Consider the following 16,955-nt stretch of genomic DNA (forward strand, 5'->3'; position numbering starts at 1 on the left):
TTCCTCCTTTTTTGGTCTGAAATTGGAAACAGAAAAAAATCATTTAGAATCAAAATCAGCTTTGGGGTGTTTTCTTCTCCCTCCCCCCTTTTCTTCCACTAGCACACGGGGCTGGAAGAGAGGAAGTGGGAAACTCCCCAGGTGACCCATTCTTGGTTCAGTTGTGTTTGGAACCGGTTCACTGAGAAATCAGAAAATTCAGGGAAAAAAACATTTTTTTAATTAAATGAAAATTTGTTGCTTGCAGTTTTCCCAAGAAATAAGATAAACCTGAGCCATGACCCCAGAGCCCCATGTTCCCATCGCCACATGGCCGTGTCAAATTTCAGGGTTCGCCCTACCTCCCCCACCCCGGATCTCAGCAGTCCTAGAGTTCAGGGATCCCTGAGCCCTATCACCCTGCACTGCAGCAGCATCTAGAGCCCAGGGACCCAGCCTGTGCCCAAATGCTGACCCTCTCCCACCAGAACAGCTGCCATGCTGGGATGTGCCAGCGGCACCCGGGCTCGATGACTGAGGCTCAGCAATGGGCACAGACCTGTAGGACACGGGTTCCAGTCTAGCTCGGGCTGGTGGTGGCTCAGCGTGGTGCCTGAGGACTGTGCCGACCTGCTGGTCCCAGGGAATTCCCAGCCCGCTCCTGCTGCTAGGGGCGTTTCAGCAGAGGCTGAGGATTGACTGGGTCACAGAAGTCCCGTGTACGCAGTAAGCGGGACCCTCTGCTGAGAAGGGCTTTCAGTAAAACCTCTGAGGTCCGGTGCTCCTCCACCCCACGGGGCTGGGCGGGGAATATTGATGCTAGTGTAGATGGGGTGTCTAAGGCCCTGGGCTTGCGGGGGAGAGCAGGGCAGCGTTGTGCATAGGGAGCCCCAAAGGGACACTGCACCCATCAGCATCAATCCTGTCCCACCCGCCCCCTGCAGCCGTTCCTTCCTTGGGGAGGGGTCCCAGTGCTGCTCTGTCCCCTCTTGTCCGTGCCGTCCAAGGAGGCTGCTGCGCTCTGAGTCAGCTGGCCTGAGACAGCCTGAGGGGGCCAGGGAGGGTGCGGGTGGGCACACCCAGGCCTGCCAGTTGGAGGGGCCAGGGCCCAGTCCAAGGGATTTAATTTGAGGTCGGGTGACTGCTGAAAGCCCAGATGCTAAGCAAGGAGGGCAGATGGGGTGCTGCGTTGTGGGGAGTCCATGCTGCCTGGCACCCCCAGGGGCCTGGCAAAGAGCTCCCGACAGCCTCCCTACAAAGCCTGGGATTCCCCCCGCCCCCCCCCAGCGGGGACAGCTCACTGCAGGGAGCTGCATGATGGGGGATGGGGCGGAGACGCATGTACCCCCTTCCCTGCCATGGCAGCATTAAGCAGAGGAAGAAGCTAGTGGAATGGTGTCTGGAACCCAGGAGGGGGCTGCAGCAGTGCTGGGGGGGCACTGCCCTGGGGGGGGGTACAGGGCAGAGGTCCATGGCAGAACAGGCCCTTACTACTGACAGGGCCGAGAGGATGGCTGGGAACGAGAGCAGCACTGCTCAAGAGCAGGGATGCTGGGCCAGGCTGGGCCTGCGGGTGGGGAGTGAGGGGCACCGACAGGGCTGGGAGGGGCAGGGCTGGGCTAGCAGGGGCTGTGGGTCGGGAGTGAGGGGCACCAGCAGAGCTGGGAGAGGAGGGTAGGGCTGAGTTAGCAGAGGCTGCGGGTCGGGAGTGAGGGGCACCAGCAGGGCTGGGCTAGCAGAGGCTGCGGGTCGGGAGTGAGGGGCACCAGCAGGGCTGAGTTAGCAGAGGCTGCGGGTCAGGAGTGAGGGGCACCAGCAGGGTTGGGCTAGCAGAGGCTGTGGGTCAGGAGTGAGGGGCACTGGCAGGGCTGGGGGAGGGGAGCAGGGCTGGGTTAGCAGGGGCTGCGTGTCGGGAGTGAGGGGCACCGGCAGGGCTGGGCTAGCAGAGGCTGTGGGTCAGGAGTGAGGGGCACTGGCAGGGCTGGGGGAGGGGAGCAGGGCTGGGTTAGCAGGGGCTGCGGGTTGGGAGTGAGGGGCACCGGCAGGGCTGGGGGGGACAGAGCAGGGCTGGCCTAGCAGGGGGCTGGGGGTGATGGTGCAGGTCCTTTGCTCACATTAATCCTGGGCTCTCTGTCCCAGCAGAGAACCCCCAGTCCCATCTCTGGAGTCCCCGGAGGGGGGAGGATGATTGAGCCATTTCTGGCCCAGCTCAGTCTCGGGGATGGGGGCAGTTTCCACCCCTGAAGCCCGGGGGTTCTCCCAGGGGGTCTAATGCTGTCACGCTGCCTTGTCAAGGCCCCACGGAGCAGTGCAGCCTTACGCCCAGCTCCTTCTGGCTGTCTCAGACCAGGGCCCTGCGGTCTGATCCCGCCCGCCTGCCTGCCCGCTCATCCAGCCGCCCTCCCACCTGCCCGTCCACCCAGCCGCCCGCCTGCCTTCCCGTCTGCCCTCCTGCCCAGTCATCCATCCCCCCACCCGCCTTCCCAACCGCCCATCTGCCCGTCCGCCCGGCCGCCTGCCCACTCATCCAGCCGCCCTCTCACCTGCCCGTCCACCCAGCCGCCCGCCTGCCTTCCCGTCTGCCCTCCTGCCCAGTCATCCATCCCCCCGCCCGCCTTCCCAACCGCCCATCTGCCCGTCCGCCCGCCCGCCCGCCCGCCCACTCATCCAGCCGCCCTCCCACCTGCCCGTCCACCCATCCACCCGCCCTTCTGCCCAGTCATCCATCTCCCCGCCCGCCTGCCCTTCCTCCCACCTGCCCAACCCTCCCATCCCCCCGCCCGCCTGCCCTTCCTCCCACCTGCCCACCCGCCCATCTCCCCGCCCGCCGTGCTGTGCAAGATGCATGTTGCAGTTTAATTTGTGCGGCTGTTTTGTGTTTTATTCATTTTATAGCAACCGTTGCGTGCGGGGAAAGGAACAAACCCAGCCCCCCTCACAGCAGCTTCCCCACCCCGGCCAGCGCCCCTCACCCCCCAGCCTCATCGTGAGCGTCAGCGGCTGCTAGTTTGAAAATCCCAGAGTCCTGTCTCGGCCATGGTCAGTTCCTCAGTGCACTGATCCCCTGGGATCTTGGCCGTGCCCGACCAGCCCCCCCAGCTTTGTCCCTCCCTGGGGATCCTGGGGCTGGCCCCAATCCCCTACCACGTGCCCTGGGAGAGCTCCCTCCTAAGCCCACAGCGAGCGATCGCATGTGACCCAGGGGCCCTGGCATTAGGGGTCTAATCCCACCCATGGGCCGAGCTGCCATCAGGGGTGAAGTCCTGACCCCAGTGTCCTTGATGGACGTTGATTTCAGTGGGGCCAGGGCCTGCTCCTGGGGGCAGAGCCCCTGTCCTGCTCTCCTCCCTGGCTCTTAGGCCAGGGGCTTGGAGCTGCTGGCTGAGCCAGGCGATTCTGTGCTGTGCTCGCTCACAAGGAGTTACGGGGGAGTCCCTGGGGATGTCACCAGCATGGCCCCTCCTAGAAGTCATGCGTGAGGAGTGGGGCAGGACGCTGGCTGTGGGGGGGAGCTCCCAGTGACTCCAGCCCCAGCCTGTCCCAGCAGGGGGCGCTGTGGGGAGCGGGGCAGAAGCTGGCGGGGGGGGGCGAGCTCCCAGTGACTCCAGCCCCAGCCTGTCCCAGCAGGGGGCGCTGTGGGGAGCGGGGCAGAAGCTGGCGGGGGGGGCGAGCTCCCAGTGACTCCAGCCCCGGCCTGTCCCAGCAGGGGGCGCTGTGGGGAGCAGGGCAGGAGCTGGCGGGGGGGGGAGCTCCCGGCTACTCCAGTCCCAGCCTGTCCCACCGGTGTGTCCATCCCACTGCCCCTTCCTGCCCCACCATCCTCCTCTTCCCCCTTCTGCCTTCAGAGTCCCAGCTGGCAAGGCTAGAAGGGACTGTGCTGACCATCCAGCCTGACCACCAGCATCACCCAGCCGAGAGAGCCATCGGCCTCCAGCCCAGAGCTCCTCTTGCAGCCCCTCTTGCCCTAAGGGCCCCCAGCAATGGCCATTCCCCTGCTCCCTTGGTGAGACTCTGCCAATGGCTAATTCCCTCCCTGCGAAAAAAGCCAGCGGTTCTGCCCCCTCCGCCTCCCCTTAGCTCCTGGCCAGTGGCACCTGCCCCCCAACCTGTGGGCAATCATGGCCCAAGCCGAGACCCCGCACAGACACTACCCTCTCCCCGCTCCTGTGTAACTCGCCAACTTCCCCGGGGACCAGCGCACAAACAGGGTCGACCTTGGATGCCAACGGCCTCTCTGGATCCAGTCCAGAGCAAGCCTAAAAATCCCAGCCAGCCTATCACTCCTCCAGAGCGGGAACAGCCTCTCCTCTCCCCAGCAGCAAAGCCGGGACCCCCTCCTTCTGGCAGCAGGAAAGGGGGAGCACCTGTGCTAAGGGGAGATCTGCCTGTGGGCACCGCAAAATCCCCTGGGCCCTGCAGCCCGTAGTCACCCACCTGGTTCCCCACCCTCCAAGCTAAAGCTGACCCGGCTGAATATGGGTGGGGCTGTGGGCAGGCGAAGGGTTTGTTCCTATTCCCACAGGGCTCGGGGGAAGCCGGGGGCAGAGCTGGGTCTTGCTGCCCTGTCGCTCTCCGGCTGCATGCATCTCTCCGGCCCGCAGTGCCCGTGTCTGGCATGGCTGGCTTGTCGCTGCGGGTGGGGCAGGGGACGGGCCGCTGCTCTGTTAACTCTTCTGCTTGGTGACTGTTGTTTTTCCTAGGTAACCCGCCCGGCCAAACCAAAAAAGCCCTGAAGCAGCGACTCCTCAGGCTGCTGCCCTGCTGCAGGCCCCAATCCATCCCCTCAGTCAGCGAAAGCAAGTGCTGCTCCTTCCCTTGTGTGTGTGTGTGGCCCCGGGGGGGACCATCGCCCCCTCATGCAACCGGGACGCCCCAGGCCCCAAGGGGGACCATCGCCCCCTCATGCAGCCGGGACGCGGGGATGTGGCAGGGGCCATCCCGCCCCAGGCCCCGGGGGGGGACCATCGCCCCCTCATGCAGCCGGGACGCGGGGATGTGGCAGGGGCCATCCCGCCCCAGGCCCCGGGGGGGACCATCGCCCCCTCATGCAGCCGGGACGCGGGGATATGGCAGGGGCCATCCCGCCCCAGGCCCCGGGGGGGGACCATCACCCCCTCATGCAGCCGGGATGCGGGGATATGGCAGGGGCCATCCCGCCCCAGGCCCCGGGGGGGACCATCGCCCCCTCATGCAGCCGGGACGCGGGGATGTGGCAGGGGCCATCCCGCCCCAGGCCCCGGGGGGGACCATCGCCCCCTCATGCAGCCGGGACGCGGGGATATGGCAGGGGCCATCCCGCCCCAGGCCCCGGGGGGGACCATCGCCCCCTCATGCAGCCGGGACGCGGGGATATGGCAGGGGCCATCCCGCCCCAGGCCCCGGGGGGGACCATCGCCCCCTCATGCAGCCGGGACGCGGGGATATGGCAGGGGCCATCTCGCCCCAGGCCCCGGGGGGGTACCATCACCCCCTCATGCAGCCGGGACGCGGGGATATGGCAGCGGCCAACCCACCCCAGGCCCCGGGGGGGGGACCATCGCCCTCTCATGCAGCCGGGACACGGGGATATGGCAGGGGCCATCCTGCCCCAGGCCCTGGGGAGGGAGTGGGGGTACAGGGCTGGGTGCTGCATTGGTGCAGGCAGCGTGGGCCTAGGGTCACAGCATCTCGCAGGCAGACCTGGGGGGTGACCAGCCGGACTGGCCAAAGCCCCAGTAAACATGCAGCCGCCCCGGGGAGCCAGGCTGGGTGGGAGCATGTAGCTCTTGGCTCCTTCTCGCCCCGTCCATCGTCCCGGCTGCTCTTGTGCGGCTGGTCTCTGTGATGTTGCTCCTGAGTCAAGCCCACTGGGGCCCGTCCCACTCTGTGCACTGCTGGCCGGCTCTGTGTTCAAGTCTTGCTTCCGCCACCCTGTCCACACGCAGCCTGGCTCGAGCGCCCCTCCTGCCTGAGCGCCCCGTTCCCTGGGGTCGGCTGTTCTGCAGGCCCCAGCCGGGTGCCCAGTGGGGTGACACTGCCCTGCAAGTGAATGTCCAGATCTGCTGGGAGCAGGGTCCTGGCCATGCTCTGAGCCTGGGTGGCTCCACCCTGGGGCCCCAGGGGAGGTGCTGCGAAGCACTGGCCTGACGAATCCTTTCCATCACGAAGGCTGAGGAGGCTGCTGCCGAGGGGAGCCGGTGCCAGTGGCGGGGGGGCTCTCCTTGGCACCAGCCAAACTGGGCAGCGATGTTAAAATCTGCAACCCACCCTCCGGTGGAAAGGGTCAGGAGGGACCAGCTGGTGCCTCCTGGGAACGCTGGCGAGCCCGAATGTCAGCACCTGCCGTCCACGGGACTCTGTGATAGGTGTCTCCCCCTGCCTACCCGAGGGGAGCACAGAGGGGGAGCGGACAGGCAGAGCTGGGCACCTGACCCCCATCTCCAGAGTCCCAGGGGCCTGCTTTGAGTCCTCCCCCATCCCCATCTCAGCAAGCATCTGAGGGGGCAGGAAGAGGAGGCAGGGGAGGATTAGGGGGTGAGGGGGCAGGGACAGGAGGGTGAAAGGGGGGAAGCAGGGGACCCATGTCGATTGTGCTGGTCGCTCATTCTGGGCCCTTCTCTCTGCAGTCCAGCCCCTTGGGCTGGCTGAGCCCTGGGCGGGGCCACGCAGGGACCCGAGATGTGGGGTTTGGGGAGGCAGCAGACCCTGGGGATGAGCCCTGGTGCCTCCCACCCTGCTCCCACAGGGCCCTGCGGCTCAGGAGGCGCTGAGACTCCCCCCGCCCATATTGTCTTGTCCAGCCTAGCCAGGCCCTGGCAGCGCCACGGCATGAGGGCTGTGGGGACCCAAGGCCGGGCAGTGCCAGTGTGAGGGGGCTTATGACAATGCGGTTCTGGTGGGACCCAACTGAGGGTGCCAATTCAGGACCAATTGCTCAAACAGGGCAGTCACAGCCCTAGGCTGGGGTTTTTCCACCTCTAAGGCAAACCACACCAGCCAGACAAAAAGGACTTCGGTTTCACCCCACTGGCTAACCACAAGTCACACAAGCAATTTCCTTAGACACTCCAGTCTCCCAGTATCACCACCAGTGCCACCCGTCCTGGGGATGAATGGTTATGAAAACCAACACCCCAGTAAAAGAAAAAGGTTCTCTCGATCCCAAAGGACCAAGCCCCAGACCCAGGTCAATATACACTTCAGATCTTACCCACAAATCACGCTGTTGCCAATCCTTTAGAACCTAAAATCTAAAGGTTTATTCATAAAGGGAAAAAGGTAGAGCTGAGAGCTAGAATTGGTTAAATGGAATCAATTACATACAGGAATGGCAAAGTTCTTAGTTCAGGCTTGTAGCAGTGATGGAGTAAACTGCAGGTTCAAATCAAGTCTCTGGAGAACATCCCCCGCTGGGATGGGTCATCAGTTCCTTGTGTAGAGCTTCAGCTTGTAGCAAAGTCCCTCCAGAGGTAAGAAGCAGGACTGAAGACAAGATGGAGATGAGGCATCAGCCTTATATAGGCTTTTCCAGGTGTAAGAACACTTCTTTGTTCTTACTGTGGAAAATTACAGCAAAATGGAACCTGGAATCACATGGGACAGTTCCTGCACTTTGCTGAGTTACAAGGCGTATCTGCCTTCTCTCAATGGGTCAGTTGTGTAGCTGATGGTCCTTAATGGGCCATCAAGCAGGCTAAGCAGAGCTAACGCCAACTTGTCTGGGATGCTACCCAGAACTACAGCACAAATTTGAAATACAGACAGTATAGATCCAATACTCATAACTTCAACTACAAAATGACACAGGCATACAGACAGCATAATCATAACCAGCAACCCATAACCTGGTCTTAGACACCTTATATGACCCCCTTTACATAGGATTTGGTGCCACTACAGGACCTTGGTTGCAGCCATGTTCTGTATGGTCCTAGTTTATATCAATAACGTCACAAGGCTCCCTGGGGGGATGCATGGGGGGAGCTGCCTCTCCCATGACTGAACCGATGGCTGGGCCCTGTGGGAGCAGCTGGCACAATGGGGGACTCAAGAGGGGGCAGCCGGTACCATGGGAGGGTTCAGAAGGGGGTCACCGGCACCGTGGGGGGGGCTCATCAGGGGGCAGTCGGTGCCGTGGGGGAGGCTCAGGAGGGGATCACTGGCACCAAGGGGGCTCGGCAGGGGACAGTCGGTGCCTTGGGGGGGGGCTCGGGAGGTCGTAGCTGGTGCTGGGGGGGGTCTCGGCAGAGGGCAGCCGGCACTGTGGAGCAGGGGGCTTGGGAGAAGGTAGCTGGCGCCGTGGGGGGGGGCGCTCGGGAGGGGATAGTTGATGCTGAGGGGCTCGGGAGAGGGCAGACGGCACCGTGGGGCAGGGACTCGGCAGGGGGCAGCTAACGCCGTAGGGGGGCTCGGCATGGGGCAGCCAGCACTGTGGGGCGGGAGGCTTGGCAGGGGGCAGCTAACGCCGTGGGGGGGCTCGGCAGGGGGCAGCCGGCGCCGTGGGGCGGGGAGCTTGGCAGGGGGCAGCCGGCGCCGTGGGGCGGGGGGCTTGGCAGGGGGCAGCCGGCGCCAAGGCTCTGAGCTGCTCTCCCCCTTGCAGACAGCGTGGAGGACGAGTTCGAACTCTCCACCGTTTGCCATCGCCCTGAGGGGCTGGAGCAGCTGCAGGAACAGACCAAGTTCAGCCGCAAGGAACTGCAGGTCCTGTACCGGGGCTTCAAGAACGTGAGTCACTGGGCCAGCCTGGGGGGCTGCCTCTACCCCAGCGACCCCCTCCCCTCTGGCCTAGAGTGGCCTAATTGCACAAACCCAAACACCACTGCCCCGCCCCTTTTCTGAGGCCACGCCCCTGCCCCACTGAGGCTGTGCCCCTGCTCACTCCATCCCCCCGTTGCTCCTCCACCCTCACTCACTTTCAAAAGCCTGGGGCAGGGCATTGGGGTGCAGGATGCGGGCTCGGGGAGGCAGTTTGGCGGCTGGCAGTGGCTCAGGGCTGGGGCAGGGAGTAGGGGTGCAGGAGGAGTGCGGGCTCGGGGAGGGAGGCTCAGGGCTGGGGTTTGGGGTGCAGGAGGAGTGCAGGCTCGGGGGGGAGGCTCAGGGCTGGGGGTTGGGGTGCAGGAGGAGTGCAGGCTCGGGGAGGGAGGCTCAGGGCTGGGGGTTGGGGTGCAGGAGGAGTGCGGGCTCGGGGAGGGAGGCTCAGGGCTGGGGGTTGGGGTGCAGGAGGAGTGCAGGCTCGGGGAGGGAGGCTCAGGGCTGGGGGTTGGGGTGCAGGAGGAGTGCGGGCTCGGGGAGGGAGGCTCAGGGCTGGGGGTTGGGGTGCAGGAGGAGTGCGGGCTCGGGGAGGGAGGCTCAGGGCTGGGGGTTGGGGTGCAGGAGGAGTGCGGGCTCGGGGAGGGAGGCTCAGGGCTGGGGGTTGGGGTGCAGGAGGAGTGCGGGCTCGGGGAGGGAGGCTCAGGGCTGGGGGTTGGGGTGCAGGAGGAGTGCAGGCTCCGGGGGGAGGCTCAGGGCTGGGGGTTGGGGTGCAGGAGGAGTGCAGGCTCGGGGAGGGAGGCTCGGGGCTGGGGGTTAGGGTGCAGGAGGAGTGCGGGCTCGGGGAGGGAGGCTCAGGGCTGGGGGTTGGGGTGCAGGAGGAGTGCAGGCTCGGGGAGGGAGGCTCAGGGCTGGGGGTTGGGGTGCAGGAGGAGTGCAGGCTCGGGGAGGGAGGCTCAGGGCTGGGGATTGGGGTGCAGGAGGAGTGCAGGCTCGGGGAGGGAGGCTCAGGGCTGGGGGTTGGGGTGCAGGAGGAGTGCAGGCTCGGGGAGGGAGGCTCAGGGCTGGGGGTTGGGGTGCAGGAGGAGTGCAGGCTCGGGCGGGAGGCTCAGGGCTGGGGGTTGGGGTGCAGGAGGAGTGCAGGCTCGGGGAGGGAGGCTCAGGGCTGGGGGTTTGGGTGCAGGAGGAGTGCGGGCTCCAGGGGGGAGGCTCGGGGCTGGGGGTTGGGGTGCAGGAGGAGTGCGGGCTCGGGGAGGGAGGCTCAGGGCTGGGGGTTGGGGTGCAGGAGGAGTGCAGGCTCGGGGGGGAGGCTCGGGGCTGGGGGTTGGGGTGCAGGAGGAGTGCAGGCTCGGGGGGGAGGCTCGGGGCTGGGGGTTGGGGTGCAGGAGGAGTGCAGGCTCGGGGGGGAGGCTCAGGGCTGGGGGGTTGGGGTGCAGGAGGAGTGCAGGCTCGGGGAGGGAGGCTCAGGGCTGGGGGTTGGGGTGCAGGAGGAGTGCAGGCTCGGGGAGGGAGGCTCAGGGCTGGGGTTTGGGGTGCAGGAGGAGTGCAGGCTCGGGGAGGGAGGCTCAGGGCTGGGGGTTGGGGTGCAGGAGGAGTGCGGGCTCGGGGAGGGAGGCTCAGGGCTGGGGATTGGGGTGCAGGAGGAGTGCAGGCTCGGGGAGGGAGGCTCAGGGCTGGGGGTTGGGGTGCAGGAGGAGTGCAGGCTCGGGCGGGAGGCTCAGGGCTGGGGGTTGGGGTGCAGGAGGAGTGCGGGCTCGGGGAGGGAGGCTCAGGGCTGGGGGTTGGGGTGCAGGAGGAGTGCAGGCTCGGGGAGGGAGGCTCAGGGCAGGGAGTTGGGGTGCAGGAGGAGTGCAGGCTCGGGGAGGGAGGCTCAGGGCTGGGGGTTGGGGTGCAGGAGGAGTGCAGGCTCGGGGAGGGAGGCTCAGGGCTGGGGGTTGGGGTGCAGGAGGAGTGCAGGCTCGGGGAGGGAGGCTCAGGGCTGGGGGTTTGGGTGCAGGAGGAGTGCGGGCTCCAGGGGGGAGGCTCAGGGCTGGGGGTTGGGGTGCAGGAGGTGTGCAGGCTCAGGGGGGAGGCTCGGGGCTGGGGGTTGGGGTGCAGGAGGAGTGCAGGCTCGGGGAGGGAGGCTCAGGGCTGGGGGTTGGGGTGCAGGAAGAGTGCAGGCTCGGGGGGGAGGCTCAGGGCTGGGGGTTGGGGTGCAGGAGGAGTGCGGGCTCGGGGAGGGAGGCTCAGGGCTGGGGGTTGGGGTGCAGGAGGAGTGTGGGCTCGGGGAGGGAGGCTCAGGGCTGGGGCAGGGAGTTGGGGTGCAGGAGGAGTGCAGGCTCGGGGAGGGAGGCTCAGGGCTGGGGGTTGGGGTGCAGGAGGAGTGCAGGCTCGGGGGGGGAGGCTCAGGGCTGGGGGTTGGGGTGCAGGAGGAGTGCGGGCTCGGGGAGGGAGGCTCAGGGCTGGGGATTGGGGTGCAGGAGGAGTGCAGGCTCCGGGAGGGAGGCTCAGGGCTGGGGGTTGGGGTGCAGGAGGAGTGCAGGCTCGGGGGGAAGGCTCGGGGCTGGGAGTTGGGGTGCAGGAGGAGTGCAGGCTCGGGGGGGAGGCTCAGGGCTGGGGGTTGGGGTGCAGGAGGAGTGCAGGCTCGGGGAGGGAGGCTCAGGGCTGGGGGTTGGGGTGCAGGAGGAGTGCAGGCTCGGGGAGGGAGGCTCAGGGCTGGGGGTTGGGGTGCAGGAGGAATGCAGGCTCGGGGAGGGAGGCTCAGGGCTGGGGGTTGGGGTGCAGGAGGAGTGCAGGCTCCGGGGGGAGGCTCAGGGCTGGGGGTTGGGGTGCAGGAGGAGTGCAGGCTCGGGGAGGGAGGCTCAGGGCTGGGGGTTGGGGTGCAGGAGGAGTGCGGGCTCGGGGAGGGAGGCTCAGGGCTGGGGGTTGGGGTGCAGGAGGAGTGCAGGCTCGGGGAGGGAGGCTCAGGGCTGGGGATTGGGGTGCAGGAGGAGTGCAGGCTCCGGGAGGGAGGCTCAGGGCTGGGGGCTGGGGTGCAGGAGGAGTGCGGGCTCGGGGAGGGAGGCTCAGGGCTGGGGGTTGGGGTGCAGGAGGAGTGCAGGCTCGGGGAGGGAGGCTCAGGGCAGGGAGTTGGGGTGCAGGAGGAGTGCAGGCTCGGGGAGGGAGGCTCAGGGCTGGGGGTTGGGGTGCAGGAGGAGTGCAGGCTCGGGGAGGGAGGCTCAGGGCTGGGGGTTGGGGTGCAGGAGGAGTGCAGGCTCGGGGGGGAGGCTCAGGGCTGGGGGTTGGGGTGCAGGAGGAGTGCAGGCTCCGGGGGGAGGCTCAGGGCTGGGGGTTGGGGTGCAGGAGGAGTGCAGGCTCGGGGGGGAGGCTCAGGGCTGGGGGTTGGGGTGCAGGAGGAGTGCAGGCTCGGGGAGGGAGGCTCAGGGCTGGGGGTTGGGGTGCAGGAGGAGTGCAGGCTCGGGGAGGGAGGCTCAGGGCTGGGGTTTGGGGTGCAGGAGGAGTGCAGGCTCGGGGAGGGAGGCTCAGGGCTGGGGGTTGGGGTGCAGGAGGAGTGCGGGCTCGGGGAGGGAGGCTCAGGGCTGGGGGTTGGGGTGCAGGAGGAGTGCAGGCTCGGGGAGGGAGGCTCAGGGCTGGGGTTTGGGGTGCAGGAGGAGTGCAGGCTCGGGGGGGAGGCTCAGGGCTGGGGGTTGGGGTGCAGGAGGAGTGCAGGCTCGGGGAGGGAGGCTCAGGGCTGGGGGTTGGGGTGCAGGAGGAGTGCGGGCTCGGGGAGGGAGGCTCAGGGCTGGGGGTTGGGGTGCAGGAGGAGTGCAGGCTCGGGGGGGAGGCTCAGGGCTGGGGGTTGGGGTGCAGGAGGAGTGCAGGCTCGGGGAGGGAGGCTCAGGGCTGGGGGTTGGGGTGCAGGAGGAGTGCAGGCTCGGGGAGGGAGGCTCAGGGCTGGGGGTTGGGGTGCAGGAGGAGTGCAGGCTCGGGGGGGAGGCTCAGGGCTGGGGGTTGGGGTGCAGGAGGAGTGCGGGCTCGGGGAGGGAGGCTCAGGGCTGGGGGTTGGGGTGCAGGAGGAGTACAGGCTCCAGGGGGGAGGCTCAGGGCTGGGGGTTGGGGTGCAGGAGGAGTGCAGGCTCGGGGAGGGACGCTCAGGGCTGGGGGTTGGGGTGCAGGAGGAGTGCAGGCTCGGGGAGGGAGGCTCAGGGCTGGGGGTTGGGGTGCAGGAGCAGTGCAGGCTCGGGGAGGGAGGCTCAGGGCTGGGGGTTGGGGTGCAGGAGCAGAGCAGGCTCGGGGAGGGAGGCTCAGGGCTGGGGGTTGGGGTGCAGGAGGAGTGCGGGCTCGGGGAGGGAGGCTCAGGGCTGGGGGTTGGGGTGCAGGAGGAGTGCAGGCTCGGGGAGGGAGGCTCAGGGCTGGGGGTTGGGGTGCAGGAGGAGTGCAGGCTCGGGGAGGGAGGCTCAGGGCTGGGGGTTGGGGTGCAGGAGGAGTGCAGGCTCAGGGGGGAGGCTCAGGGCTGGGGGTTGGGGTGCAGGAGGAGTGCAGGCTCGGGGAGGGAGGCTCAGGGCTGGGGGTTGGGGTGCAGGAGCAGTGCAGGCTCGGGGAGGGAGGCTCAGGGCTGGGGGTTGGGGTGCAGGAGGAGTGCAGGCTCGGGGAGGGAGGCTCAGGGCTGGGGGTTGGGGTGCAGGAGGAGTGCAGGCTCGGGGAGGGAGGCTCAGGGCTGGGGTTGGGGTGCAGGAGCAGTGCAGGCTCGGGGAGGGAGGCTCAGGGCTGGGGGTTGGGGTGCAGGAGGAGTGCAGGCTCGGGGAGGGAGGCTCAGGGCTGGGGTTGGGGTGCAGGAGCAGTGCAGGCTCGGGGAGGGAGGCTCAGGGCTGGGGGTTGGGGTGCAGGAGGAGTCCAGGCTCGGGGAGGGAGGCTCAGGGCTGAGGGTTGGGGTGCAGGAGCAGTGCAGGCTCGGGGAGGGAGGCTCGGGGCTGGGGGTTGGGGTGCAGGAGCAGTGCAGGCTCGGGGAGGGAGGCTCAGGGCTGGGGGTTGGGGTGCAGGAGGAGTGCAGGCTCGGGGAGGGAGGCTCAGGGCTGGGGTTGGGGTGCAGGAGGAGTGCGGGCTCGGGGAGGAAGGCTCAGGGCTGGGGGTTGGGGTGCAGGAGGAGTGCAGGCTCAGGGGGGAGGCTCAGGGCTGGGGGTTGGGGTGCAGGAGGAGTGCAGGCTCGGGGAGGGAGGCTCAGGGCTGGGGGTTGGGGTGCAGGAGGAGTGCAGGCTCAGGGGGGAGGCTCAGGGCTGGGGGTTGGGGTGCAGGAGGAGTGCGGGCTCGGGGAGGGAGGCTCAGGGCTGGGGGTTGGGGTGCAGGAGGAGTGCAGGCTCGGGGAGGGAGGCTCAGGGCAGGGAGTTGGGGTGCAGGAGGAGTGCGGGCTCGGGGAGGGAGGCTCAGGGCTGGGGTTTGGGGTGCAGGAGGAGTGCGGGCTCGGGGAGGGAGGCTCAGGGCTGGGGGTTGGGGTGCAGGAGGAGTGCAGGCTCGGGGAGGGAGGCTCAGGGCTGGGGGTTGGGGTGCAGGAGGAGTGCGGGCTCGGGGAGGGAGGCTCAGGGCTGGGGGTTGGGGTGCAGGAGGAGTGCAGGCTCGGGGAGGGAGGCTCAGGGCTGGGGTTGGGGTGCAGGAGCAGTGCAGGCTCGGGGAGGGAGGCTCAGGGCTGGGGGTTGGGGTGCAGGAGGGGGTGCGGGACAGGATACGGGCTCCAGCCAGTTGGCACTTACCTTGGGTGGCTCCCAGAAGCAGCGACATGTCCCTGTGGCTCCTAAGATGGGGGCGGCCAGGGGCTCTGTGGCTACACGTGCCTGAAGGCACCGCCCCCACAGCTCCCATTGTTCGAGCTTCCCAGCCAATGGGAGCTGCGGAGTCGGTGCTTGGGGCAGAGGCAGTGCACAGAATCCCCCTGGCCACCCTTGTGCCTAGGAGCCGGACACGCTGGCTGCTTCCGTGAGCCATGCAGAGCCAGGGCAGGTAGGGATCCTGCCTTAGCCCCACTGTGCTGCCAACCGGACTTTCGGCCGATTAAAGTCTCCCAGATTGCTTTCAACAGCAACTGGGAGATAGATGCCTATTCCGGGCGACTCCTGGCCAATCCAGGAGGGTTGGCAACCCTACTCCAGCCTCTGCAACACCCCCTCCCCCTCCGGCCTCTGCCCCCCAGAACCCCCTCTCCTGCTGCTCCTCTGGCAGCTGCGCTCCCATGCAGCTGAGACATGGACCCAGCCCTCTGGTGCCTGCAGGAGCCTGCCCAGGAGGGGCTGGTGCCAGGGCAGGGGGCTAATGAACTTCCCCAGGTGCCCGGCAGCCCAGGGCCAAACCCTGGTGGTCCATCATCCTGCTGGGTGGGTCGCTGCACTCCAGGGACTTTGCGCCGTGGGGCGGAGCAGGGCAGGGCGGGGGTGTTTCTGATGAGATCGGCGGCCCCGAGGCACAGTCTGTTCCGCAAGACAGAACAGACCACTGGCTCCAGTGGCATTTCCCAAAACATCCCCCCTCCCACTCCAGTGCAGCAGGCTGTTCCACCCCAGAAGGGGCTGCCTTCCAGTAGGGATGATGTGTCCAGAGTTTGCAGAGAGCTCTGGGAGCCTAGAGGATGCAGGGGCTGGGTGGGGTGGGTGTGCTCTTACCCAGTTGCTGCTTTCCACCCTAGAGGTGGCTGCATTCCAGTGGTGGGGGAAGCAGCTCCTAGACAGACAGAGCTTTGGAGGGCGGGAGTTGGAGTTAGCCTGGGAGCTCTTTGGGACAGGGCCTTGCCCCCCACCCCCCCCCCCCGCCTCCTTGAGACGTGCTGTCCTGAGCACAACCAGAGGGGGAAGGCAGGAGTCTATGGGGAAACTGAGGCACAAAGCGGTGACATGACCGGCCCAAAGGCCTGGAGGGATAGATTCCCAAGGAGAGCTCAGGCAAGCCTGGCTCCCCGTCCTGTGCTCAGACCATTCCAGCCCTGGCTGTTTGAAGAGGGGTGATCTTGTCTGTGATTTTCCCTTTGGCAGGAGTGCCCGACTGGCCTAGTTAACGAAGAGAACTTCAAACAGATCTACTCCCAGTTCTTCCCGCAGGGAGGTGAGCTCCCCTCTCAATTCCGTCTCCTACAGGGTGTAAAAGGGGGCTCCAGGTGGGACAGTCTCTATGGGCGGGGGGAGTCACCTCAGAGGCGACTCCCACCTCCGACACTTGGGTCCAGAGGGTCAGGAATGTAAGGCTGCCTTTGTGTAACCAAAATGTGCATCTAGTTTGCATGTGCAATTGCTGTGATTGCCTGTGCAAATCGGGTACCTGCCTATGCAAATAGCCAGGCCAGGCACAGTTGCACCTCCATTTGTGGTGGCTCCTGCCCCGCGTTCTCAAAGAGGAGCTCTGGTTTTGGGTGGGGGGCAGAGTCAGGCCGTGGGGAGGGGTGAGGGCTGGGGTGAGGAGGGGGCTTGCCCACAATGAGCTGCTGGGGCTCAGAGGGTCAGAGCGTGTTAGAGCAGCTCAGGCGTATACTCTCCAGCATCCCTGGAGCTAATTTCTGCAGCTTTAGTGCTCTCCCCAAGGCAGTCATGGTGCCCTGACCCCCACCTGCACCCTCCTTGTGCCCTGGTGCACTGCAGAAGGGAATGTGATAGTGGCACATGCTCAGGCCATGGGTATCCCTCGGCTAGCGCCATGTCTCTCTCTAGCCACTGCCTGATGCTTCAGAGGAGGGTGAAAAGGAATCCCCCATGTTGTTCCATGCCGGGTGTCTGCTCCTTCCTGACCCTGCCGCCATCAGCTGAGGCCCTGGAGCATGAGAGTGGATCACCCTTAATGTAGTTCAAAATGGCTATGACCAAATTAGTTAGGGGTAGTACTGAGGCTGTCTGGATTCCTGTGGCAGTGAGTTCCCCAAGTCGGCATTGGAAACGTGGCTCTATTCCTTGCTTAATATCAAGTCATTCATACACCGGGTCGAAGTCAGTAAGTCCTGTCCCTGTTTGACTCTCTCCGTTTGGCTGGTCCCTCAGACTCTGGCACGTACGCCGCTTTCCTCTTCAACGCGTTCGACACCGACCATGACGGCTCGATCAGCTTCGAGGTGAGGCTCTGCACCTACCTGGTTGGGACGGGACCTGGGGACTGGGGATAGAGCCTTTGAGTCTGATGCTGTTGGGGCTTGGGCAGAATGAGTATCATCAACTCTAACTAGCAATTGCAAGTCTTGCACTAGTTGGTGTTAAAGCCCTAGCTCCTGGAGTCAGGTGATGATGTGAGAATCTCAGTGTCTGTCTTTGAAACAGCAAGTTCCTAGC

At 66.2% G+C, this 16,955-nt stretch overlaps 1 protein-coding gene across 3 annotated transcripts in view; it reads left to right on the forward strand.

The window, feature by feature from the left end:
* Positions 1–16,955, forward strand: part of KCNIP2 (potassium voltage-gated channel interacting protein 2) — a 127,494-nt gene that overhangs the window by 104,970 nt on the left and 5,569 nt on the right. For 2 of the 3 annotated variants that reach the window (XM_030570434.1, XM_030570433.1), the window contains exons 2-4: positions 8,558–8,682; positions 15,678–15,747; positions 16,671–16,741. In XM_030570434.1, the coding sequence (XP_030426294.1) occupies positions 8,558–8,682; positions 15,678–15,747; positions 16,671–16,741 (266 nt within the window). Of the gene's footprint in view, positions 1–4,679; positions 4,776–8,557; positions 8,683–15,677; positions 15,748–16,670; positions 16,742–16,955 lie in introns of all 3 variants that reach the window. The other variant, XM_030570432.1, reaches the window with a different exon arrangement.

The sequence above is a fragment of the Gopherus evgoodei genome, chromosome 7 (genome assembly GCF_007399415.2).
Source record: "Gopherus evgoodei ecotype Sinaloan lineage chromosome 7, rGopEvg1_v1.p, whole genome shotgun sequence".
In the NCBI taxonomy this organism is placed as follows: Eukaryota; Metazoa; Chordata; order Testudines; family Testudinidae; genus Gopherus; species Gopherus evgoodei.